Source organism: Triturus cristatus, chromosome 10 (genome assembly GCF_964204655.1).
Source record: "Triturus cristatus chromosome 10, aTriCri1.1, whole genome shotgun sequence".
In the NCBI taxonomy this organism is placed as follows: Eukaryota; Metazoa; Chordata; class Amphibia; order Caudata; family Salamandridae; genus Triturus; species Triturus cristatus.
The window spans coordinates 834,307,651-834,335,575 of record NC_140593.1 but is presented as its reverse complement, the minus strand read 5'-3'; the positions used below and the strand labels follow the sequence as shown (position 1 = coordinate 834,335,575).

General features: G+C 43.7%; 1 protein-coding gene across 2 annotated transcripts in view; it reads left to right on the top strand.

Annotated features, from left to right (window-relative positions):
• The window catches only part of SLX4 (SLX4 structure-specific endonuclease subunit), a 432,160-nt gene that overhangs the window by 6,177 nt on the left and 398,058 nt on the right, over positions 1 to 27,925 (top strand). For both annotated transcript variants that reach the window (XR_014969527.1, XM_085628449.1), the window contains exons 3-4: positions 13,611 to 13,979; positions 19,161 to 19,341. Coding sequence is in view for 1 of the 2 variants with exons in the window: in XM_085628449.1 (XP_085484575.1) it covers positions 13,611 to 13,979; positions 19,161 to 19,341 (550 nt within the window). In the remaining variant the exon portion in view is untranslated. The remainder of the gene's footprint in view (positions 1 to 13,610; positions 13,980 to 19,160; positions 19,342 to 27,925) is intronic.

The following is a 27,925-nucleotide window of genomic DNA, read 5'->3' as shown; positions in this document are numbered from 1 at the left end:
GGTATGCACAGATGTGGGTCCCTTGCTCACTGTGTCACTGGAATCAAGCTAGCCTAGCTGATGGAAAGGTAATACCGATAAAACCGGTCCCAGGATGCTTGTTTCTGGTCCAGGGAGGACCTGGCTTGGCAGTTCGGTCTGGACTTTTCCCATGAGGCACAGGGTCAAGACTGATTTGCATATGGCTGGGTCTAAACTGGGGTGGCATGGTGAGCAAAAGAACAATGGATTTGACCCAGATCTCTTGACTGAGGGTGAATGTATGATTTAGTCAGCATTCCATCACACATTTGTTTGTGTAGCACTTTTCACCCTAAGTGGGATAGGTATGCCCAGCTGTGGGTCCCTTGCTCACTGTGCCACTGGATTCAAGCTAGCCTGGCTGATGAAGGGTAATACCCAGAAACCGGTCCCAGGATGCTTGTTTCCGGTCCAGGGAGGACCTGGCTTGGCAGTTCGGTCTGGACTGTTCCCATGAGGCACAGGGTCAAGACTGATTTTCATATGGCTGGGTCTAAACTGGGTAGCATGGTGAACAAAAGAACGATGGATTTAACCCAAATCTCTTGACTGGGGGTGAATGTATGATTTATTCAGCATTCTGTCCATCATTTGTTTGCCTAGCACTTTTCACCCTAAGTGGGATGGGTACGCCCAGATGTGGGTCCCTTGCTCACTGTGCCACTGGATTCAAGCTAGCCTGGCTGATGAAGGGTAATACCCAGAAACCGGTCCCAGGAGGCTTGTTTCCAGTCCAGGGAGGACCTGGCTTGGCAGTTCGGTCTGGATTGTTCCCATGAGGCACAGGGTCAAGACTGATTTGCATATGGCAGGGTCTAAACTGGGGTGGCATGGTGAGCAAAAGAACAATGGATTTGACCCAGATCTCTTGACTGAGGGTGAATGTATGATTTAGTCAGCATTCCGTCAAAGGTTTGTGTAGCACTTTTCACCCTAAGTGGGATGGGTATGCCCAGATGTGGGTCCCTTGCTTACTTTGTCACTGGATTCAAGCTAGCCTGGCTGATGAAGGGTAATACCCAGAAACCGGTCCCAGGATGCTTGTTTCCGGTCCAGGGAGGACCTGGCTTGGCAGTTCGGTCTGGACTGTTCCCATGAGGCACAGGGTCAAGACTGATTTTCATATGGCTGGGTCTAAACTGGGTAGCATGGTGAACAAAAGAACGATGGATTTAACCCAAATCTCTTGACTGGGGGTGAATGTATGATTTATTCAGCATTCTGTCCATCATTTGTTTGCCTAGCACTTTTCACCCTAATTGGGATGGGTACGCCCAGATGTGGGTCCCTTGCTCACTCTGCCACTGGATTCAAGCTAGCCTGGCTGATGAAGGGTAATACCCAGAAACCGGTCCCAGGATGCTTGTTTCCAGTCCAGGGAGGACCTGGGTTGGCAGTTCGGTCTGGATTATTCCCATGAGGCACAGGGTCAAGACTGATTTGCAAATGGCTGGGTCTAAACTGGGTAGCATGGTGAACAAAAGAACGATGGATTTAACCCAAATCTCTTGACTGGGGGTGATTGTATGATTTAGTCAGCATTCCGTCAAAGGTTTGTGTAGCACTTTTCACCCTAAGTGGGATGGGTATCCCCAGATGTGGGTCCCTTGCTCACTGTGTCACTGGATTCAAGCTAGCCTGGCTGATGAAGGGTAATACCCAGAAACCGGTACCAGGATGCCTGTTTCTGGTACAGGGAGGAGTTGGCTTGGCAGTTCGGTCTGGACTGTTCCCATGAGGCACAGGGTGAAGACTGATTTGCATATGGCTTGGTCTAAACTGGGGTGGCATGGTGAGCAAAAGAACGATGGATTTAACCCAGATCTTTTGACTGGGGGTGAATGTATGATTTATTCAGCATTCCGTCCATCATTTGTTTGCATAGCACTCAATAATGGTGTCAGCACTGCGTCATAGAGAGTCAGAAGGGGGAACCCATGGTTAATGCCTCCATATACATAGCAAGTAAGTGTGAGGTAAGGAGGGTTTCTAAAGGTCTTATAGAAAGCGCCAGTGAGCCCATGAAGGCCAGGGGCCTTAGGGCCGTCCATAGCTTCAATTGCACTGAGAATTTTATTGCTTCTGATGGGTTCAGTGAGAAAATGCCATTGGCCGTCTGAAATCCAGACCATAGCAGCCTCCCCGAGGTAGCCACCTAAGTCAGTTTTCGCTCCAGAGGAGCGAGAAGTGTAGGGGAGTTTATAATACCTCTGCAACTCTGAAAGTATACCTTCGTTATCCGTAAGGATTGCTCCAATAGAGGTATGGAGTTCAGTGATAAATCCAGTGTGGCGGTTGGGCCGGTGAAATGGGGCTAGTGTGCGCCTGGGGTGCTCGTCGTCACCATATTTGCAAACTGTGGCATATTTCCCCATACATTTGACCCCTCTCTTTGTGTGGTCCTGAAATTCGGTCATTAAGGTTGAGTGGGTGCGCAGTTGAGGATTCACGCCAGCTTGAGAGTCTGCCCGATCAATGTTGCGTAGCACCGATTCAATCCATGTTAGGCTGGCTCAAATATCTCGGAGTACACCAGTGTGTTTAGAAATGCTGATACCACGTATTTAGGCTTTTAATGCTTCCCAAAGGGCAGCCTGAGGCAAAACTGTGCCTGCATTTAAGGCTAAGTATTCACATTTGTCATTGTGTAGATTAATTGGAATATTTTTATACAGTATGTAGTTGCCCAGGGTTTAATTTCCTACTTTGTTTTTCGTGTCATTACATCATAGTTCATTCTGATTTGCGAGCTTTGCTCGTCGCAGACTGGAAGCTTCTTTGCTTGCTGGCCTGAGCACCTTCTCATACCCCAAGTGTGAAGTCACCGTCTCTGTGGTTATTAATTGACAGAAATGTTGGCCTGCGTTTACAAAGTCGGTAGTCTTTAATGAATATGTGAGTGTTGCTCATATGGCCAAACATCTGACATGTGTGCTCGTAGTTTTTTCAAATTAAAGGTTAAGGGCGAGAAATGCAGCTGTGAATGAACTAAAAGACTGTGTCATAGTTCCAGGTGACTGCTAGATCTTTATTAACATGTTATGCAATGTCTGTCATTGCATGATGTCCTGACAGCTTTGCGATTCACTGTACCTGCAGTGCCAGTGTAATTATATTTATTTTTGCTTAGCATTAGATTACCAGTTGCGTGTAAGGACAGAGTTTGGATTATATTGGGCCCTCTGCTGACAATTTTTTTTTTTTTTTTTACATTTTCTTGACTGGAAATCCTGAAACGATCTTCACAAAACCTTCCAAATACTAAATGTGGTTGACTGGCGATTGAATATTCACGTTTTGGTAGACTTGGTGAAATATCTGTAAAAAATTGTATTAATAACACTTAATAGTGAGGACTTAAATGACCAGTTTTCTCCATGGTTGCATGCAGTGTGGTGCTGTGCTTTTTGGAGAAAGCAGAAAATTATTGATTTAAATTGCGCAGGCACGAACTAAAGTTGTCTCTCTTAACATGAGACAAATGTTTTAGTTAGAAATCATTTTAGAACATGAAAAGTCGGTTGTGTTTTTTCAGGAAAAGCGAGTAAATGCAGTTCTGGGTAGAAATATTAACTATTTTGGTTCTTTACTTAGAACTTTTAACAGGTAAAGACTATTGAGAACCTTATTTGATTTTTTTTGATTTGAGGATTTTCTTTTACAAATTGTAGCAAAATCACGTACAGGATAGTGGCTATGCTTGCTTTTGTATTGTAATACGATTCATTTACCTGATGATGAGATGTGTCTGACTGGTAGCATACCGCAGCGTGGATAGTGTTTGGCTGGGCGGTGTATAGCAGTGTGATCTGTGAGGTGTCCTGCGTTATTGACCCGAATCACGGTCTTATTCCATCCTGGTTTGTGTCACTTAATAGTGAATTGGCAGGAAGAAGAGGGGAAAATAGAATGTATGCTGTATACATTATTTGACAGATGTGAATCATTCTACACGTTCATGTAGGATTTTCTGCAGCTTTTTCCCCCCACTAAAACAATATTTCTATAAAAAAAAGTTGGCTTTTGTTTTAATTTCTGCCTCACAGAAATGTTGGTTTTGTTAAATCATTTACAGAAGACAGAACTGGCAATTATTTTTTGAAAGTTTGTATACGTTTGATAATTCACAAAACTTAATGAATACTTTTCATGAAACGAAAAATGTATTGCCTTGTTTCTAAAATTGGTCACCATCCTGTCTATTGTAATTATCAATCTATGCGTTTTGTTTTATTCTAAGGGTTTGTCTTTAAAGAAAAAAAAACATTTAAACTTAAATTTTTCCAATAGGAAGCCTAACATATTCATTTGAATAGCATAGTTAAACTGATTTCTCCATTAAAGTACCAAGCATAAAATACTTGGGTGTGCAAACTCAGCACTAACTCCTCCCACTGCTGTTTTCTATCGGATATAGCACTGGAATCAAAATGTTAATACAACTTAGTACATTAAATGACCTAGGACGTTGATTATTGCATCACATTATTGATGCACTTGCAACACAGACACTTATAATTTTAGCCCCCACTGATTTGTCCTTATAGAATTACATAGAATAAAATTCCCGTCAATAAAATTTACTGAATGTCAAACCTTTAAAAAAAGAAATAGTGATATTGTACTGCTTTGTTTACGGTTCAAATCTTTTCTTTTGGGCTGATAACACATACTCTCACCTACATCCAACGGCCAGTGAGGAATTATAGTGGGGGTGAGACTGTAACATGCGAGGCAGGGTGGAGTAGAATGGGAGAGTGGAGGGTCTTCCAGGCCATGAGATTAAGTGGGTTGTGATCACTTTCATAGAGGTGGAGTCCCTTATGAGATAATCTTGGCTTCTAGATTGGTTTACAGAGTAGATCTACTTCTGTGCAGTCAATCTTCATGTTGTGGTTCTGTTGCGTCCTCGCCTCCTGTGAGTCTGACCACTCCGAGATGGAGAGGGAAAGGAACGTCACGGAAGACACAGGCAAAGAATTTCATACAAGAACCCCTCATTTTATCAAATCGTGGTTGTTTGTACTCTAAGGAGGCAGTGAGTTTCTGTATTGCAACTTTATCCCATAGTTTGTGTAAGAATGGATGGGCGCTACATCCGTGCCCCATTTAGAGGTGATGGCTTGTTTGGCTCCGCAAAGAGCAATCATCATTGCTTTTCCTTTATTAGAGTACAGTGGGTAGGTTAGCGCGTTTGGGAGCCCTATAATATATAGCTAGTAAAACGGGGTATATCAGTTGTAAAGATTGCGTCAGTGTCTTTTAATGCTCCTTCCCAGTACCTTTTTAGTTTGTAGCAGTGCCAGACGAAGGTGGGTGAGCATGTCCGATTGACCACTATGCTCCTATGTTTATGGCTTTAAATTGTGCGATTTATGACACTGCCAGTTTAAGAATTTTGAAATCTGAACTGTCTTGGAGTGCACAGCAGGGGTCAGATTAGCCTTTAGTTTTTCCTGCTCTCTGAGTAAGACTTCATTAAGACAATCTACCTTTATGAAGCTTCTTTTTTTCAAAATAGAAAAGCATTCCGCTTCTTGGTTTTACTCCACCTCCAAGACAGTCAGCCTCATAAAGCCACCTTTGTTATTAAGGTGTGAGTGTATCTTTCTTATTTCTTTTTTTGTTGGTTTTTGTTAACTTCACTCGTTATGCTGACTTTTTTGCTAAGATACCGCTTCTGTTGTGTGAAGACATTTTGGAAGATCAAACTTTCATTTTGTGTGGTCTATCTTTTTAGATTCTTACTTAGTTGAGCAGAGTAGCATATTTCTGAACATTCAGTATATTGGACTAAAAGGCAGTTGTTAAGCGCATCATCTACCAGGCCCACAGGGGAAAATATTAGGAATATACTTAAAGGTCCTGGCCCAGCAAACTGGCTATGGGAGATTATTCCTCCATCTCTGCGATTAATTAGACCTTTCCTGACACCCTCTATGGTTCCTTAGTATTATGGTGGTATGGGCATCCTCCAGCTCATGGTTGATGGTGAATAGGCTGAGACTTCACCATCATCACTGATCTGTGGCTGCATTTTAAGAGGAGAGGAGTGGGCCTAACGGCTAGGTCGGTCGATCTCGAATCTGGGGAACTGGGCTAGAGTCTCGGCAATGACGCTGAACATCCAGTGATTCTGGGCAAATCACGTAATCTCCCCGTGCCTAACAAAAATGAATGTGCCCTCAAGTAATGCAACTGGTGCTATGAAAAGCGCTCTGATACCCGATTCGGGTCAAGTTCGCGCTATATAAAACTCTGGGGAAAAAAAAAAAGGCTCAACATCATCCAGGTCTTTAACATCCATATCACCACCTTCTGATCATGCAGACACATTGGCTGGAAATGTTCTATCTCCCCCTGGCAGGAAAATTATCCAGCATCTTCGCATCAGTAGGAACTCACGATTGTGCAACTTCACAGCAGTTATCCTTCTGGCACCTGTTATTCAGAAGCGGAACAAGAGAGAGTGCAATCTAGGCTGGTAGAGTGCAACACGTTTGTGATTATGGCATATCACATAGAAAGCATTAAAGGTCCAAATTTGCATGCAAACACAGACCATCAACAACTGAGTCTTGAATCTCAGATTTAGATTCATACTTCTATGAAGAACCTGAGTCCATCCCATCTTGATAGTGAATGATATCCTCATTTGAGGTGATTGGTGGCATAGAAAATAAACAAAACAACAGCACAGACCCTTGTGGGTTTTTGTGTGCTTCAGGCAAAGCCTCTAGCAAAATATTGTGAAATCACTTATGCCATTTCTTCTAGAAGAAACCATTGACTCATTTGTTATTTGTCACCAGTTAAATCTCATAGGAGATGGGATCAAAAATATGATCTTCCATTCTGTGACCATGTCCTTTGGTCTTTCAGGACCAGTTAGGAACTCCAACTGCACAGCTTTGAAATAATTGTAAGGAGTTGGAGACCTGCTCTTAAAGGATGGTACGCTCACCTCACACCATTAGTTATGTGAGTAAATCTTTGTCAGTCGCCTATGGTAATAGAGTATTCCTAGACCATTCTTCCTGGCTGCCTGATGAAATAGGTGCAGCAAGAAATACAAGATCTACCCTCACAGGACCAAAACAGTTGTGGTCACGCATGAATAAGGATATTAAGAAAATGGACACAAAGCCAATAACCTTAAAGAAAAGCTCCTTATATCTGCAGACAAAGACTTTGTATCTCTGCCATCATTATCAAGCCTCACTGTGGAAGGAATCATTACCATCCATGTAATAGCATGACTGGTAAATTACAGAAGGTACCTGATTGCCAGTTATACTAAAAGGCTACAAACTCTCTAACCTTCGTCCAGTTCAGCATTGGTGGCATTAAGATCCTTCCATTTGTATGGCCTGTTAGATGTCCATATTTTGATCAAGAAGAAGGTTTGGAGGATTTCAGAGCAGACCTTTTTATGCATGCTATATTTTGGTTGTGACAGAAGGCCACAGCTATAATACTGGCCATATTAGATTTAAGTACCAAGAACAAATTTAACAAGAAACAAAAGTTCAGAATGCTGTGACTGCATCAGATTTCGCAACAAGTACAACAAGTACATCAGAGAAAGTGGATATAGATGTACACTGCAGATATAAAGTGCCTATCTGCATCTACTGATTATGAAGAAACATACACAATTGCTTTGTTTTAAGATTGACAAATATCCCTACAGTACATAGTTCTGCCCTTCTACCTAAATTGGCCCCTTAAACCTCTTCCAAATGTGTGACGGTCAATCTTTTTCAAAGAGATATCTCTCAAATACCCTGATCATTGACTGATATGTGATAGTTCACTGCAGAAGATTAATGAAGATAACCAGAACCACAAATACAGTGCTTTATAACATGGGACTGCAAATAAATCACAGTAAGTCAGCCAATCACATTGGTCTAAAGAATTTAGTGTTGGGTAGCAGATTTAGTCACAAAGGTCGCAAACGTGTATCTTTCAGAGGAAACACTATCTTCAATACTTCAAACTAATGCACATCTGAGAGCCTCTGATCTGAGCTTTTTGGCACTATGCATTTTGTTAATAGTGAATGCTAAGCTTCACAAGTAGTAACCGGAAGAGCACATACAGCATTAGCGGCACTGAATCACAGGGTATTAAAACTGCAAGGTAATTCTATAGCCTCGAGTCCTTCAGTTGTTTCAATGCGGGGGCCTGAAGGTGAAAGGGTAAGCCCATACCCAGTCCAAAAAGAGGTTGGTTTGTCGAATTTCAAAATCACTAACAATTATTACTATTACTATGACATCATAGGCAGTGTCATCACCATGCCGAAATTCACGTGATGTTATCACAGGAATAACCTCACATGCCTTGACAAGTATAAAGGTTAATAACTGTCTCGCCATGGACCCTGGTGTAATTATGTGAAATTACAGTACAAGACCACATGGCTACTTCAGCAACCGCTAGGGAATAAAGTATTTCCCAGCAGGGAAACCCACTGCAAATTGTGCATGCCCTTTTCTCACCACAAAACTACTGGAAAATGTAATGACCGTGATGTAATGACCGTGCCAGCACAGCCATGATTTAGTCTGTCCCTATTTGCAACCTATGTAGCGAGTTTTGCACATAGCTGTAAGTTTTAGCCAGCAGTTAATCTGCAGGCAAAAAGTGTCTTTATCTGCCAATCAAATCAGTGCCTCAGATCTGTTGATGTTCTACAATGGGTGATACTTGCATCCTGGAAGAGGCAACCAGAGTATCTGTGCCTTCTGCTCTGCTCCGTTTATCTTACAGCCCCTGCCCTGTATGGTTAACAGCAGTGCCCCTATGTAGACCTCTTATAGGTGGGACATTTTAGAAAATATTTTCTTGTCCAGGGGACTGGATGCTTCAGAAATCTATATTCTGTATGAAAATCAGCTTATCCCATTTAGTGCCATGCAGTGAGGTGACCATTTATAGTAACTTTCTCATATCAGCTCTCTGATAACACCTTCGTATTTGATGTCCGGGTTTGAATTTCCATTTCCGATTACACTGTACCCTGAACGTAGAAGGGTTCTATTATATCAAATCATTGAACAATCACAGGATTTGTTTATGAATGGGCCCTGATAAAGCCAGCCTTTTGATCAGAGTAGGACTTTGAATTTTCCCTGCATTTTTACATTGTCAGCGTTTTGATTATAGTCTATTTCAAGATACATCGCTGTTCTAATTGCACTAATACTCTCCTTTGCTTCAGTTTTTCAAATCTAGGTATTGCGCTTTCTTTTAAATATTCACTTTATTTCATAAAATGTTAGTGTAAATCGGCTCAGATTATATTTGCAGTCCAGTGCCTGTGTTGCTAACTAAGGATTGGGACTGCTCACAGCCTGACCTTCTCTACTTCACCACATTTTGTAAATCGTGGGCAATTCAATTTATTTCACTTTGCCTCAATTCCCATGTTCACATTAGTCTAAGCCCATAGGAAGAGCTGGATCGATTATTGGTTTACATTTTACAGTTAGATCAACCCTGTCTTGTAGTGTCAAAATGTTATGGGCTTGATTTTCCAAAGTTACTTATGCATGCACGTTTGGCTTACATGTGCAAATGTTAGTTTTGCTAAAAGATACACTAGCTTTAAGATTTTTTTTATGAAGAAATCTATTTACTGGGATGGAAGAAGACTGTAAGTGGTAGTTTCTGGGCTTGGAAATACTGTAAATTAGTGCTTATCCAGAAACCTGCAAGCTTAAAATATTCACCAACTCCTCTCAATTCATTCCCACAGAAGAAAAAGTCATAAATGTACTCCTGACAAGTGAAGTAGTAAAACCTTTTCCAGGGTGGGACGGTATCCCCCACTAATAAAAAGATGGGGGATGTAGGGAAGCATACAACTATAGCTTGTATGCAGATACACAGAACATGAACCCCTAGTTGATAGCATGGCCTTATTAAGCCTCCTTAAAATGGCCGAACTGGAATCAGTCGTATTTCAAATGCCAAACAATGGTACCAGCAGAGATGCAGGCCCAGTGCCTCACCACATTACCCAAGGATAACAGCCCCATGTCTTAAGCCTGAATCATCTGAAAAAGCAAGCTATGAAAGCAGGAGGAAACAACATAATGAAGGTTTTTTTTTAAAAATATGCAAAGCAATCCAAAAGTTTGAACACTAAATGGAATTAATACACTAACCAGTTTGAGAAAGCAAAGGATTGGATTTCAGAGTTTATTCTGCCTGTTTATACATGTGGAGACGTTCACTGACCTTTTCCGCTTTGGGATACCTAATAAAATACTCGTATGCGAATGAAGCCAGGGTTCCCTGAATTAATACCTGTGAAATTACATTTAATAAATTATTGCAGAAATGAAACGTCAAATGTACATTTTGTAATATACATTCAGCAAACCTTCATCAGTAGCAACATTGAATAGGTGATGTAAGCAATTGTAGCCACTTCCTTGCTCACTCGGCAAAAGGGGACCTGTAGAACGACGAAAGTAGGAGGAAAGAAGGCAGATTTCTGAACCCGTACAGTACCTAATGGCTCCCATTTTGCCTAGAGCAAAATCACAAATATCCAGCGTTGCTTGCTGTAGTTTAGGGCGAACATAAAGCTAAAGAAAGTGGTGGCGTATACAATGAAATACACATGCACCCTACAGAGCAGGAACCTTGTTGCCTTTGACACAGACCAAATAAAGGATACTAAGTAAAGACTGGGGACTTTAACAAATTGGTAAACTTACACAGCTAAAGGAGCTCTATAGGACTACACAAGCAGAAATGCAGCATCCTAAACAAAATAAACAGGAAACAAAGTGAATTTGGCTAGATGCAGTGAAGGTCCTATCTCAGAAGCTGATATATAGGACTTCCAGTTGAAAGGAGAGACGGCTGTCAACTTTATATGCTTTAGGGCTCATTTATTTTGTCAGATTTTAAAGACTTTACAATCTTTCCTGATAGCTGGACGTCATTTACTTTCATACTTTAAGGACTTGGATGAGGGATGTGGTGATAATGCACTTGTGTAGTCCGAGTTAGATGAGCATTTTCCCTCACGTTCTCTCAAAAAAAAATTTCATTCTCTCTTCTCAAGCAGCACTAACTTTAATTCTCTGTAAGAGCCTTCTCACTTACTGGTCTTTTTAAGTCTGTCTTAATAGCGCAGTTGTTGCAAAACCTTATGTGATCACCCAAAAAGAGCTTTCAGAAGCACAACTGAAAGAGGGGGTTTGACTCTGCTCACATGTTGATTACCTTGAGTAGAGCATTTGATTGTGGAGAAGTGTGAGCTTCCGCTGAAAAAAGAGAGCTTGTATTTCACTTTTTGCCTTGTGGGAATGCGTATGCTCAGTACAGCAGGACTGAGTTGGTTTTGGTGACAAACAAATGATTAAGGCTTGTTGGCCTGATCTGTTTATTATGAAAAAGTATGATAAAGGCATAGGCCTGACATATTTATTGTGAAAACATATGTTTAGGCCAACAGGCATTTAGGGATATATTGTTATTGTATTAAGGTAAAGCACGAAGTCAGGAATTTTGTTTCATGAGATGTCACAAAATGCCAAAGTAGGCGACAGTTTTGGTACTAGTTAATTCCTTTGGCAAGCCTTGGTGGTAGGAGATTTTCCCTGAGGTAATCTTTTTTAGATTCTCTTAGGAGGGGTTGAAAATTGTATTGCTAACTGTCAGTTTGGACTTATTTGCAATGTTATAACTGTTTGCCTTGTGGAAAATGTGTGCTTAATACAGTAGGGCTGAGTTGACGATGGTTACACGCCAGTGATATTGACTATAGCATGGCTGGTTCATTGTGAAATCTTACGTCTGAGCAATAGGCTTGATCTGTTTATTATGAAACGTTATGACAGAGGCAGTATGCCTGATGAATGCATTGTGAAAAGCATTTGTTAAAATCAATATGCCTTTAATGGGGGATTGGTATTACACTGTGTTAAATCCTAGCGACAGTAATTTTGTAACATGGAATTTCATAGGTTGCCATGGTAGGCAATGATTTCGGTGTTGGTTAGACCATGGGAGAGAGTAGAAGATTGCCCAGTGAAAATCCATGTTAGGCATTCTTAGTAGTGAGTGTCTATTGTTTGTGTGTCATTTTGTAATTTATTGACTGTATACACAGTGATAGTGTTTTTTATAGCCTCTGCTCCAAACAGTAGACATCTAAGGGTGGATTGTTATTACACTGTTAAAGCTTATCAACGAGTATGGTGTTACACGGGATCAAACAGGGCACTCTAGTAGGCAAGCGCTTTGATGTTGGTCAAAGCCTCTGACAAACTCTGGGGGTAGAAAAATTTATTTTTGATAGTCTTTATTAGTTACGTTAAGAGGAGTTATATATATATTTTTAGCAACTGCATTTTTGTATATGTTCATAATTGTGACTATTTTGGCTGATGGCTGCCATGTTTTAAAGCCTCTGCATAATACAGTAGGCCACTGCTGGTTATTGCAGTAGGCCTTTATGGGTGGATTGTTAATGCTCTGTGTTAAAGCCATCTAGAGGTATTTTGTTACGTGGAATCTCACAGATTTCCTTAGTTCTCATAGGTTTTATTGTTTGTTACACCGTTTGTGAAACCATGGGGTAGAAAATTACATTGTGATAATCTTTGCTAGACCCTCTTAGCATGGAATCACAGATCTAGTTCTGAGTGGCGGTATTTTGTCTCTTTAGAAGTGCATAGCCATGCAAAAATGAGCGCACTTCAATGTGAGTGTTGATGAGCCAGCCCTTTTTGTTTTCCAGTTTTCCATTTTTATCCATTTATTTATTTAAGAGCGTTCGGCTGTTCCCCAGATAGCGCTACCCGGCCCTTTGTCACTCGTCTCATCAGTAGTGTGTCGCAACCTGTGCGGCTACTGTTTCTAAACTGGGTGGCTATTTTGGAATGGTATTGTCTATAGTAAATCATTATTTTACTGTTCCAGGATGACCACCACATTTAGAAACAGTTGCCATCTTGGATAGATAAAACAATGATACTCAGTGCACAATACCTTTCGAAGATGGCTGACCCGTGTTATGTCCTCTGACCGTCCATCGTGGAAAATGCTTACTGTATCATTGTTTTAGCAATTAAAGGTAGCTAATAGGTTGTTTCTTAATGTGGGGGCCATATTGGAGTTTAAAAACAACGTAGACTATGTGCAGTGCCATTCAAAGATGTCTGTCTGCTGCTATAAACAATTTTCTTTTATTGTGAGGATATGTCCGGCAGGCATAGGCAAAGGCATGGTTACTTGTTTCTGTTTGTATTTGTTTTATTATTTGATTGTTGAGCTTGTGTGTGTGTTTTATTGTGGATGAGAAGCGGTTGAATGCAGAAATGATTCAGTGGGTGAATTAATAGATGCATGAGTGCAAGGATCAATGACAGAGTGCAGCATTTATTACTTATTAAGTTTCTAAACTAGGCAAGGAGTGAAGAGACACTTTAATTTATAAGCCAGAATTATTTAAATATCAGTGCTTGTTCCGTTTTGTGGTTCCCTTATCATTTGGAAGAAGGTTTCCTGTAGATATTCAACTGAATGTGTAATTTTAAATAATTATTTTCTTGCTGCAGACAATGGAAATAACTTACTTCAGACTGCAACCATCCATCCAGATGAGTGGAAAGGTGTAAAGTGCAAAGTGGACCTAGAAACAGATAAAGTCGATGATGTTCGTCCTCAACTAGTTATCAGTTCTTCTTCAGTGGAAATTGTCCCTGCGCACACACAGGAGAAAATGGCTCCAACTGAACATATTGTTCGCCAAGTCGCTTTGAAAACGGCTTCAGCAGCGGTTATTTGTCCCCGAGCAGTGGATCGTGCTTTGGAAAGTATGCAAAAGTTTAAGAGAGCGGACCCAAGGCGCTTGAAGCATGCTGCAGAAGTGAGTTCTACTACTGAAACCAGTGGGCCTGTCTTGGAGCAAGAGCAGTCTGATAATGGTAAATTCCTCTATTGTTAATGACAGCCATACAAGTCATAACTCTGCACACCAAATGCAATGCTCACGACCTTACCCTTGATAGGACAGATGCAGTGATAAATGACATAGTGTTAATGCTAATGTGATAATAACATTATGAATATAGTATTTGGTTGAGTATGTGGTGTTATTTAATGAACTTGTGCTTTTAGGTGTTAATATTGTGAAGTCATAGGCATTGTAGTTGGTGCCCAAGTTAACATTTGGATGGCTGTTGTTTGAGTTATGAATTATAAATCTAGATCTAAGTAGCGAATTTCAGTGGTTTTTAAGTTTTGTTTTGTAAAGATTTCACTTATACTAGGGCCTTGAGTGAATTTCATAGGCTTTTAAAAGCATACATAAAAGTATTATAACTAACCTTAACCGAATGTAAGTTAGTGGAGTGTTTCTTAGTGAATTTATTGGGAATTGTGATATACTACATCCAATTTCTATGAAAGTGTACCCTATTACATTGCGGCCTTTAGCCTTAAGCGTTGTGGGCTGAGCAGGGGACTTGGTCTATGTCCAGACCCAATGAACAATCACCAATGCCTACGGCTATGGGCCAGTTCAGTGCCATACCGACCATGGGTGACCACCGCGCCGTGTATGGCCTTTGGCTATGCGCTGCAGGATTTAGCCAAAGATGCCAGGTGTGGCCAGGCCCTACACATAACCCATCCAGAGGCTGTCAACCCCCATTGCTCACAGCCTTCAGCTGGGCCTGGCCCCTGTGTATTGGATTTTTATGTATTGTTTATTGGTGGTTTGCTTTGCCTTTAAGACTTGATTGGGTCCCATTTTGGGCCACAGACTTGATTCCAGCTCTGCAACTTCGAGAAAGGACAATCCTAGGGTCCAAGAGCCCTTGCCGTAGGGTTCATGAACCTCGCAACCGGGTGGAGGTCCACAAACCCTGTTTTTTGGTGTGCAAATTGTGTAGCAAAATGTGCTTTTTTTGGTATTTTAACCTTTGGGGCAGAAGGTGTCCCCTCGCCTGAGCTTTTATGATTTCACGACACAGGGACTAATCTGCTCATCTTCTGCAACAGATTTTTCTCAGTTGTGTTTACCCAGTTGAAGATTTTAGGTTCCTGAAACTGGGTTTGGGATCATGGACAGAATTAACAATGGGAAAAAGTTCCCTCATCTAATGTTATGTTATGAGTATTTGTATAGTGCACTATCACCCTAGAGGCTATCCCTGAGCCGACCAGGTGTGAGTGGCTGACATTGTACAAACAGGGGAGACCTAGTTGAAGAGCCAGGTTTTCAGGCTCTTGCTCAACTCAATACGAGAGGAGGAGGCTCTGATATTTAGTGGGAGGTCATTTCACGCTTTAGAAGCAATATAAGAGAAGGCACGACCTCCTGTTCTGATTTTGTGAATGAATGGGATGTGTACTGGTGAGAGTCCGACTGAGTGGAGAGGTTTAGGGGGTTGATGGAAGTGTACGCTGCTGTTTAGGTATGCCGGGCCTATGTTGTGTAGTGCTTTGTATGTGTTGGTAAATAGTTTGAACCATACGTGTTTGTGTATCTGGATCCAGTGGAGCTCTCCCAGGTGTGGTGTTATGTGGGACCAGCATGAGGGGTTGAGGGCAAGTCTGCCTGCTATGTTCTGGATGGTCTACAATCTCTTCAGTGGCTTGTAATCCATGCGTAGAGAACCTTCCCATAGCAGAGTCTACTGGTGATGAGGGCTTGGGTGGCAGTCTTTCTTGTGTTGTTTGGAAGCCACTTGTAGATCTTTCTTCGCATCTTCAGGGTATGAAAGCAGAGGAGGTGACGGTGTTGACCTGGGTGGACATGTCCAGCTTGTTATCTATACTGATCCAGAGGTTTCTAGTGTGTGATTTGGGTGTGGAACCAAAGTCTGTAGGGCACCAGGTGGAGTTCTATAGTGAGAAATTACCACTTTTGTCTTGTTGGTGTTGAGTTTGAGACAGTCAAATTTCATCTAGGTGGCCACTTTGGTCGTGCAGGAAGTGAACATTTTTCTTGTGCAGTGGGATTTGTCGAGAGGGACAGTATAAGTTGCATGTCGTCTGCATAGGAAAGGATGTTGATGTTGTGGACACAAATTATGTCGACCAGTGGGCTAATGTAGATGTTGAAGAGTCTTTGGCTAAATGAGGAACCTTGCAGTACTCCACATCTTATTTGCCAGGTTTCAGATGAGATGAGTAAAGTGGCTAGTTGATCGGTTGGTCAAAAATGTGCATATCCATTGGAGGGCAGGGCCTTGAATGCCGACCCTGTGTATACGTCTATAAGTATGAGGTGGGAGGCTGTGTCAGATGCCATTGAGTGGTCCAGAAGGATAAGGGTTATAATTTCTCTTCTGTCTAGGATTATCCGAATGTTTGTTGCTGCGATGACGGCTATCTTCATACTATGCTTGGGCCTGACTCCGAAATGTGTGACATCAAGGAGCCAATGGTTGGCGGGGTGTTTGGTGATGGCTTTCTCCAGGGTAGGAGTGAGATTTGTCGGTAGTTGGTGAACTTGGACAGGTCTGCTGAGGGTTTCTTCAGAAGGGGGTTGACAGCTGCATGATTCCAGTCCAGGAATGTGTCTGTGTTAATGGAGGTGTTGAGAATGCTGACAAGCTTTTCTGGTGGGGTGAGTCATTTATTAAAGGCATGATGGAGGCAAGGGTCAAGTGATGCCCTGGAGTGGATGGAAGGCATGATTGTAGCAGTTTCATCTGGGGAGATGGTATATGTGGTTATGGTGTTTTCTTTGTTCAAGATTGGTGGACTAGCTGGATGGTTTGTGGGGTCAGGTTGATGGTTGAAATTGTCATATATGGTTATGACTTTATTGCTGAAGAAATTTGAGGTACTTGCATAGTTATAGAGATGGTAATAATCTGCTGACGTGGCTGCAGGTGTGGTGAAATTGATGATTTAGAAGAATTCTGTGCTGCTGTTAGCGCTGGCATCGATGCAGTCTGCAAGGGCCTTTCGCTTAGCGTTTCCGATTATCGAGTGATAGCACCTCAATCTGGATTTGAATATCTTTCTCTGTGTTTTTGGCTCGATCTCCACCTGCGTTGTAGCTGCTTATAGTGCTGCTTGGTCATCCTTAGAGTTTTTGTGTACCAACTGGCTTCAGGTGGTGTTCATGCTGTTTGGCTTCGTTTTCATGGTACCTGGGCTCTGGGCAGGCGGTTATCAGTTTTTTATGTCTTCTGACAAGTTGCCTGCATGTTAAGTGTGGTTCTTGGACAGTTAGGAAGCTCTCTCCTTCTCTGCTTTGTTCTGCTAGCAGCGGCGGGCCGGGCCTTTAGACACAAGTAGTCTGTGGTGCAGGATGTTTGTGCAAAAGAGGGGTGGGGGGGCATTCTAGAAAAGGGCGGGAAGAAGGGAATAGAGTAAACAGTCAAAGAGCACAAGAAAGAGCTAAACAATGGCAAAAGGGCACAAAAGAGACAAATAAGGCACCAAAAAGCGAAAGACAAGGGTTCAAAAACAAATACAAATGGTGACAAAAGAACATTCACCAAAGAGAGAAATCGTAGAAAAAGAAAAACGAGAAAGGCAGTGGCAGAACAAAAGGAAAAAATGAAAATAGTGGCAAAATAGTGGTCATGAGAGATGAAGACCGTGGCAAAGACAAGGTCCCAAAAGATATGAGATGCGGATCAAATGGGCACAAAGAAGAGTAACGGTGGCAAGGAACATAAAGCACATGAGAGAGAGATGGGGGGTGAGAGAGAGAGAGAGAGAGCGAAAAGTAGTGGGTGGGGGGTTCGTCAACACTGCGGGAGCGAGATTAGTGGGCTAGTGCTGTACACCTGCTAATGAAATTCAGTTTTGCATTTGGGTCTGTGAACATGGGTTTGGAGACCATTCATAGACTAACAGTCTCTCTAACTGTTTTTACCCTTACAATCCCACCTGACAAATTTTTTTAATACCAATTTCTCAAAAGCTACTGAATAGATTTACACCAAACTATGGAAAGGCACATCTTTGAGTAAAGTTCTACTTTCATGCCTACTTTGGTGTAAATCCGTTCTGCCGATTCTCTTTTTTTATCTTCTTTTCTCTCAAAAGCTAAGAAACCAATGGCAGTTAAATGGGAAAGTCACTTTTTTGACCTCCCTCATTTCCCTCCTCTCTTCCCGCGAGATGTCTTCCCAAAATATGCCATGCGAAACCCAAATTGAATAAACCTGGTTTTTCTTTTTTTTTTTTGGCATTCACTTAAGTTAGTCTACCAATGTCTGACATGGCAAGTTTCATACCTCTCCCTTACAGTTTTTTAAGCCAGGCTTTTCCATGCCCAGCTGGGAGTTGGCTGACACCGTCCAAGCCCTGCAGCCAAACACCACTGCGCACGTCCAATGGTCTTGCAAAGTGCCAAATTGGTAAATGGATGGTGACTATATATGTATATATGTATAAGTATATGGAATGCATGTATGAAATACAGGCATGTGTTTGCGTAAAAATTATTTGGTCAAGCGCCTCCATTGGGGTAAGAGTCTCCGAGTCCTTTAATCACCATTAGCGTGCATGGACTGTTGTAAAGAAGTCCACACCGCTATATTCTTTCTTTGACATTTTATTTATTTGTATTAATGTAAAGTAGGGGTGTACGAAATTCTGGTAATCTGCTTTCTTGCTTTGCAAAATATTGCGTGTTTAGGCAAATGGCAAATCTGTCATTTCGCGCTATATTTTAACATTTCAAATAAAAAAAATAGTGTGAAATTCTCAAAATGAAGCTACCATAATTAAAATTTTACCCAGGCCTATTTAAATGGAGATCTCAGGCTACTTAGGTACCTTATGAATCTGCTACATAAGGATTGTAACTTGGCCCAGACCGATTCGGTGGACCAAAGAACTACATTTGTGCCCTATAACTGCCTAGGTACCTGAAGGTCTGGGTGACTTTTGTGATGACAGAACAGAATCTTGCAGCTGAGAATTAGTCTGAATGTTATGAATGTTGGGAGATTGATTGCCTTGCTGCATGCAGAGTTTCTGTTGCGTATTCAGAAATCTGTGCATGTAGAGTCTATTTTCAACCATGTGTTCCTCAGCAGATTAATCTGGCTGAACTGTTGAGCAGCTCTTCCAGAAAGCCTACTTGATGCTTTATTTTGAGTTTTAAAACACTTTTTAATTTCCCTTACCAGTCAGCAATCCTTCCCTCTCTGAAGTGGAGAATGACACGGCACTGGCATTAGCTCTCCAGCGAGACACTGCTAGTCAGGACAAAGTGAAGAGCCTGGAGGAAGAGGGACTTTATTTCTGCCAGCTCTGCCAGAAGGACCTGTCTGCAATGAACTCTGCCTTGCGCCAACAACATATGAACAGGTCAGTGGTGGAAAAGTAATGTTGAAGGGATTTATCATTTTAGTTAGAAGGTATCTATACATGTGTTGGTACCATATATCAGCACAGTATTTGCCTCTTCACACCTAGGAGTCAAACTAGATTTGTGGAATTCGGTGTTAATGAACAATAATGTTAATAGCAGAACTTTTACACAGCTATTTCTGTTGCTTGGATTCTCCAGCGCTGCTCCTAATCTGTAAACGTTTTCTGGGTGTATCTGGAAGGAGGGAACTCATCTGCTTTACCTCATTGAGCATCTTATTTAGCTGTGGTACATAAGCAAATAATCCTTGTACAGAATTAGTGATCAGCCTATAAGGGCACAAGGCTTTAATTCCCACATTCTTGTTTATTGACCTCATGAGCTCTTTGTCCAAAATCTCCCGCTACAGGACAAATAATATGTATCCTTCCAGGGCATCAAAAGGCATTATACAGCTTAGACATTGTAGACCTTTTAACAGTGCAAGTACTAAATAAGGTGGTAAAAGTGGAAGCACTTGTTGTATGCGTACTCTGCACAGATTGATAAAATTGTATCCCAGTATGGTCTGCAACATCTTCACCCTTCATCCATCAAAATTAGAATCCCCCATTTCTTTACTAAATAATTTGGTCAGAAAACTTCAAGGCCTAATTGTCTATGCTTTTTTTGTTTGGTGTGTTTCTCTAATGAATATCTATCTGTACTGCACACACTTGTAAATATACATCTGAAGTGTTTTGGAGATTTTCTGTCATTCATACCCACATAGTCCGACATCGCCTCTGAAATAATCAGTGAACTGTTTTGATATATAGTTTTAGTAAACCAGTGCAAACCCTTCTCTTGATTTTTTTTTTTTTAATAAAATTTTTATTTTCAATAAAGAAAACACAAAATACAAACAAATCAAAAAAATAATCATGTCACACGTTATCATCATATGAAAATAATAATAAACATAATCCCCATTACAGCAACAACACAACATATAGACAACAAATTATATCAATAACAAAAAGAAACCCCCATATCATGCCTGAGCGATAACACCGAGTCGTGCTGACATACGAAAGCATCACCCTATCAATGCACCCATACTGCGCCCCCAGACTGTCTGGCGCTTTACCGTGTACCAATTAGCTCAGGTCACCCTGCTCTGCCTCTGCTGCCTTCTTCTGGAGGTATTGCCTCAGGGGCTCCCAAATATCTTTTGGACGTGATGCTGCTGGCAATTCCTCTGCATAAGTCTCCATATTCCCTTTGAAGTATACAAGGTCCTTGATCCAGTGTGCTATTTTCGGTGAGCGCTTCCCACCCCAAGTAATAGCTACTCTGCGTTTGGCCATGAGCAGCGCTAGTCGTACAAATCTACCGCTCACTCCCTTTGCATGCAGAACACAACACAATAAACAGACAAGCGGAGTACACTGCATCTCCAGTCCTGCCATTTCCCCGATCTCCTTCACCACAAGTGTCCAATACTCGGCCACCTTTCGACATCCCCATGCAAGATGAAAGAAATCAGCATCATGTTGACCACACCTCACACAACAGCTAGAGTCTCGTAGCCCATACCGGTGTAACCTCGCCAGTGTATTGTACACCTGATGTATATATTTAAAATGTATTATGCGTAAATTTCCATTCATAACAAGTGTGCCCATTAAACCACATATATATTTTCCCAATCTTTCTCCAATATCGGGGAAGGCAGACAAGCATTCCATCTCTCCCAGCTTCTGTCTGGCCCACTCTTACATTCTTCCCTTATTAGCCGATATAACCTAGAAACCAATTTCCTATTAGTGGGAACAGTGAGTACAAACTTTAATGAGCGTAACGTAGGTGGCTCAAGAGGGTAGGTGACATAGTGCGCCCTAACCGCAGATCTGAGTCTATGCATCGCGAACCGGAACAACAAAGTAGGATTACTTATGTAGTGCAGAGTGTCGGGTGTGTGGAACGACCCCTCCGGGTATAAATCTTGCATCAGCTGATGGCCTGCCTCATTAAGAAGCCTCATCAAGGGCGCCTTGTGAGTCACTGACAGCGCAGCGTGATGTTCTATGTGCATAGCTGGTGCGTATATAGAAACCTTATGTGCCAGTCGCCCTATCTCCTGACAAGCAGCGATCGTTGTGTCTACCGCATTAATTTCCGTTTTCGGATTCCACGTTTCGTGTGTGTAAGCATACTGTGCAGTGGGACTGGGCAGGTGTCTCCCTCCTCCACTGCGACATGTGGAGTAAAGGCGTGTAGTCTCACCCAATAATACACATACTGAGCTTGCGCACTGAGATAGCAGATATAGAAGTCCGGAGCCCCGAACCCCCCCTTTATCATCGCTAGTGAGGACAAAGCAGCTCACTCGAGCATGCCCGCCTCCCCAGACCAATCGGAGCAGAGTACTGCGGAGGGTGTTAAAAAACCCCTTCGATAGCACAATCGGGATGTTCGTAAATAGATACAGAAACCGCGGCAAGACCACCATCTTTACTAGAAGGATACGATCCGCCAGAGATAGTGTCAAGGTCACCCAAACATCCACCTGTTGATCCAGCCTGGTACAGGCTCGACCATAATTTTCGCGTATAACTAAACCCGGATCTCGATGGACCCAGACTCCAAGGTATTTAACTGGTTCCGCGGACCATACCAGCGGGAATTTCACATCAGGCTGAGTCGTGGTCTCCATTAGAGGGATGATGATGGATTTTTCTCAGTTTACAGCCAGTCCCGACAGTAGGCCAAATCGGACATATTCCCGTAGCAACTGTGCCAAATAGCGCTAGGTACAGCACCATGTCATCCCCATATAGCGAAATGGCAACCGGGTGATAGTTAAAGTTTAGAGCCGTTTCTCTATACCTCTGTCTTATAACGCACGCCAGCGGCTCCAGCACAATCGCGACAAGCAGCGGAGATAGAGGGCAGCCCTGACAAGTGCCCCGCTCGATTCTAAATGGATCTGACGTCAGGCTGCCGACCCGCACCCGAGCTGATGGCTCCGCGTATAATAACATAACCCACTTTATAAAAATTGATGGGAATCCCATGCGCTGGAGGATGAAGAACATATATTTCCACTCAACCGAGTTGAATGCCTTAGCCGCATCCAGCACGACTGCCGCAGCAGAGATGCTCGGCTCTAATACATGAAGCATTGAAAATATGGTCCGCAGATTGTGCGATGTAGAGCGATCAGGTATAAAACCCGACTGGTCTGGCAGTACCAGGCACGGCATCAGAGGTTGTAATTTAACGGCTAAAATTTTGGCAGGAATCTTGGCATCTATATTGATCAATTGCAGGGGTCTGTATGAGTCGCACCTATCAGGAGGTTTATCTTTTTTGAGCAGTGTTATAATCAGCGCTTGCCGAAGCGACGGCGGCAACACCCCCGAGTCATGCGCTTCTGCATACACCTCCAGTAGATGAGGGGTAACTAGGTCTGCATATGTTTTATAAAATTCAACCGTGAGGCCATCAGGCCACGGCGCCTTCCCATTAGGTAGGGCCAGAATTGCGGATTTAATATCCTCTGCATCGATTGGCAGGCTCAGATATTTCCTGTGGGCATCGATAACCAGACACACGCCACATCATCCAAGTAGCTCTCCATTTCAACCGTTGCAGTCTCCACCTAGATGTATAGAGACACGCGTAAAAGTCGCAAAATTGCTCAGTGATAGCATGTGGATGATAATGGTCTAGCCCATGAGTGTCTGTGATCTTGTCAATGTGAGGTTGTTCCATATGGTCCCTGATTTTGTTTGCTAAGGTACGACCCGGCCTCCCCCCTTCTCCATACCTTCGTGCCGTGTGTCTGCGCGATATGTACCGTATCTCAGATTCAGCCAGGGTGTCATATTCCAATATCAGCTCATGTATGCTGGAAAGAGTGTCGGCCGATGGGGCAGCTGTGTAGCTATGTTCTAAGTCTTGAAGCGTGGTTTCGAGTTTAGCATGCTGCGCTCTGAGATCCTTCAATATGCCCGCTGTGGTACTAATGCACACTCCCCGGATTGTCACTTTAAAGGCCTCCCATAAAGTAGAGGCGCTATCCACGGAGCCCTTATTAATGTCAAAGTAGAGCTCTATTGCATCACTCACTGTAGCCTCATATTCTGGGTCTAACAGTGCCTCCGAGCGCAGGCGCCACGTGAAAGGGCGGTGAATTGCCGTCGGAATTTTGATATCTAGTTGTACAGAGTTATGATCCGATAACGTGCGTGGTAAGTTAGTTACCCCTAATACCCATTTAATCGCATCGCCCTCTAGCAACCAATAATCCAGCCTAGACCAGCTATTGTGTAGCGGTGTAGCATGTGTACCCTCTTTCATCGAGGCATTACGAACTCTCCAAACGTCTAATAATCCAAATTCCAACATAGCGACTTTGGGGGTTCGATTTGGTACCGGATTAGATTTATCTAGATCAGGGTTCAGATAAGTGTTGAGATCCCCCCCCCCCCATAGAATGTCTGCTTCCGGCTATTCCCTCAACTAGGTATACATTCTTAAGAAACACTCTGGATCATCTACAATAGGGCCGTACATATTTACTACTGACACTAAGGAGCCTCCTAATTTCCCTTGTACCATTGCACCGCGACCCCCTCCATCTATATGTGTCCTGATTGGGGCAAATGGAATGCCTCGTCAAATCAAAATCAACACACCCCTGGCATATGATGAATAGGAAGAGGCGAGCCTGTATCCAGCCCACTTGCTGGCAATGCAGCGTTCCGAGTGTCTGATCAGATGCGTTTCCTGCAGCAGAGCAATATGTATGTCATGGCGGGACAAGTAGGCAAGCACCTGACGTATTTTCTTTGGGGAGTTTAAACCCCTTACATTCCAAGTTAGTAATCTGTATCGCTCACCCATTGATCATTTTAACATCTCTAGACATCCTAGCAGACAAGTCGGGCCTGAGCAGGAGCGCAGCAGTGATGCCATATATGTCTAAATCACAATATTCACCATCTCTCAGTCCAAACAACAAATTTACAATAAACAAAAAAATAGAAAACAACACAGCTCCCAGTCCACCCTCCCACCTCCCTCCACCAACTTCAACCTCCCAATTAAGTCGAGTCTGTCTCCCTCACCCCTCCCACCCATTTACCCAATCTTCCATAAAACTGTTAATAGGGGAACACCCGCTCGGGGGAGGGAACTGCAGCGAACACCCACCATGTGGTGAAGTTGCCAGGCTATAACTGTGTGGCACACCTGTACGCCATCAACCGTAAATGAAACCAGCATCTGGGATGCCTAGCAATCAACATGCGTATAACAACATGCAGAAAAAGGAAAAAAGAAAACCATTTCTAGTGCTTCAGCCTTCAGATTGAGCCCAAACCAACTGTGACATATTGCTACATTACAATTCCACATGTGTCCACAAAAATACAGAACTACTGTTACTAATCCGAGTCCTCAGGATTTGGTAGGGTCGACGGGCTCCCCGGCCCGCCCTGACGGGGTTTAGATTTGCAGATATGTTTTGTGAATTTCAAGGCTGACTTCGAGTCTGTGAAAAAATGCGCTTGACCATCATGTGATATTTTCAGTTTAGCAGGGTACAACATAGCATATGGGACGGAAGCAGACTGAAGGATCTTTTTTACTGGCACAAAATCTCTGCGAGCCGCCTGCACCGCAGGGGTGTAGTCCGGGAAAAAGTATAGGTTATTACCCTTATGATTTATGGGGCTCCTAGCTCTGGCCTCCCTCAGTATAGCATCTCTGTCCGCATAATTTAGCAGGCGTGCAATTATCGGGCGCGGCGGTGCGCCCTGTTTAGGTCGAGGGCCCGGTGATCTATGTGCTCTCTCCACAATCATTACTGACGACAAAACAGGGCCAAAACGTTTGCGCAACAGACTGTCTATGAACTGCTCCAATTTTGATATGGCAGTGGATTCTGGCAGTCCAATTATACGAAGGTTGTTCCGCCTGAATCACGCTTCCAAATCCTCATTTTTAGCTTTTATGACCTCCAGAACCTTTTCCATTTGCAGTATCTGTGTTCGCGGTTCTGCCTGCGAGTCCTGCGTATCCGACAGCCTGTTATTCAGGACATCAAGCCTTCATGCGTATCAACCTTCTTTTTTACCACATCTAGGCTGGACGTGAGCGCATCTATCTTACGGTCTATGGATTTCTGGCCTGAACGCAGTTCAAGTAGGATAGTTCTGGCGTCATCCTCCGGGTTGTCCACAGCCTCCGGCGCACTCTGCGTCGCAGGCTGGTACCCCATGGTTTCGGTTGCACGCGTATTGCGTTTGCTTTCAAATGGGAGTTTCGGCTGCTTGGGGTCAGGTTTTCCCATATTGAAGAGGTGTGTCTGCAATGTAGAGGACTCCAGTCACTCCGTGCCCTTCTTTACACCTTGACTGTAAATGTGCAGTTCCCCGCCGTCAGCTAGCCAACCACACATCAGCACATTAAGAGTCAAGCACCTCACAGTGGTTCACCGATTACCCCAGTTACCTCATGTAGGCTATCAGGTAGGCCGCAGAAGGCTGACGGATCAGCAGGATCCCCAACCGCCGCACAAGCAGCAGCCACCAAATCAGCGATCAGGCCGGTCCTGTTTACCACCACCACTCTAGATATCCATACTATGCGCACCGCCGGGCCCCACTCAGTTTCAGCTGGATTGGTCGTCTCACGCCCCTGCGGACAGAATTGAACACTGTTTAAGCCTGCTCCATGGCTCCCCAGAGGCAACTCTCCGCCAGATGGTGCAGGCTGAGCCACACGAACAGCCCCTATGAGCGCAGTGCTCGATACCAGCCTACCCCCCGCGGGCCAGAGGCACCGTCAGGACCCCAGCCGCTCTGGACTGCCAGAACAGGCCGCACCGCGCACCAGAGTAGACCGCCAGTACCTCCCCACCCCCAGGCGCCCAGCTAGATCAATCGCTCCGCAAGATAGGCAGCAGGCGCGACCTCCACACAACTCCCGGCCCGGTCAGCCCGCACCGGCGCTCCCGGACCCCGCCCGTATAGATACACATGGGCGTCCAGGCCCAGCCGCACGGCCCAACTTGCGCCCGACACAGCGAGAAGCCCCTGTCCCACTCACCACACTTTCGCAGGACTCCCGGGTGGACAGCCCGCCGATCTGCATTGCTCACTCGGCCCGTCCTCCCTGAAGCCCCGTCAGCACTGCAGCTGCAAGGCCGGGTCTCTGGGACGCTCCCCTCCAGTTCGTCCCCACGGCTCCCGATGTCCTTGGTTCCGCCGCCGGGGCACAGCGAAGAAAGCAGTCAGGAGTTCCAACGGTGTCTGCAGCACAGGGAATCCAGAGCCCAGCGCACCGGAGTCACACACCACGCTCGAACTGCATATCAGCACTCCTTCCTCCGGTCACAATCGTGGTCGGCCGCCATTTTCTTGTCGGCTGGTCTGCAACGTTAAAACCAGTTTCAAGGAGCTTTTGCCGGTCGGTGAGACCCAGATCTGCTCCGAGTGTGTCAGAGAAAGCATCCGATCGCTGCATGAAATTTTGAACGGTGTCGGTGGTCTGAAACAGTGGTATTTGCCGAATATGTTGGCCTGGCATACGGAGCTCCCTCAAGAGGCAGCCATCCCGCCTCGTGCCGTAGCCACACCCCCCCACCCTACTCTTGATTTTGCCCAACATACAAAAGGTTGCCTGTAATTAACTGTTCGTAGCATATGTAGCTGTAGATAGTGCATACTCCTGCCATTTAGTGTTCGGCTCGGACATGTGCAAGTTGTTTTTTCTTTGAAGAAGTCTTAGAATCACACAGAAAAGTGACTGAACCTATTGCTGGTAATGCACATGGGCATCGGCTCCATTGGTAGATAGTAGCAGCTGCTACTGGACGGGGGTGGTGGGGCTGGGGGGTTAGAAGGAATGAAGAAGACAATATAACCACTTACCTCAGTACGATGGCTGCCTCTCCTCCGTCCTCTTCATCTTCTTCCTGTCTGGAGTCCCGGCAGCAGGAAGCACCAGGGATCCCCTAAGCCAATCACAATGCTGTAATGCATTGTTGTGATTGGTCTGAGCACTGTGGTTTGGTGCTCAGACAGGACTTGGAGCCTGGGCATGTTCTCCACCCAGGCTGTACAATATAGCTTCAGCTGTGTGAATTCAAGGACAGATGATATTCAAACAGTAAGTGGTGAAGGCAAAAAAGAAAATCGTAACACATTGAATCGAAGTAACACTGTCCAGTTGCTTTTTTTAAAATGACAAAGGACTCGGCAACTACTTCAAGACTGACAAGAAATATCTGATATGAATGATAAATGACAGCTCATTGCAGCAATTTGTGACATGGGTGTTTATTAGGAGCCCACCTAAGCCCAGGGTATATGTAACTGAGAATATTGCCTTAATGATTCAGCCATGTGCCTAACCTAATGTTGGTGAGTGAAGGAAACAACGTTACATTAAAGGACATGTGTCAATTGAAAATTGTAATAGCTAAGGTACGTTAAGATCAGAGATTCCCCTAGACAGCCGTAAGATATAACTTGAATGCCCACATTAATAATAACCACTTGTGTTGGTCTGTGTAATATTCCTTTG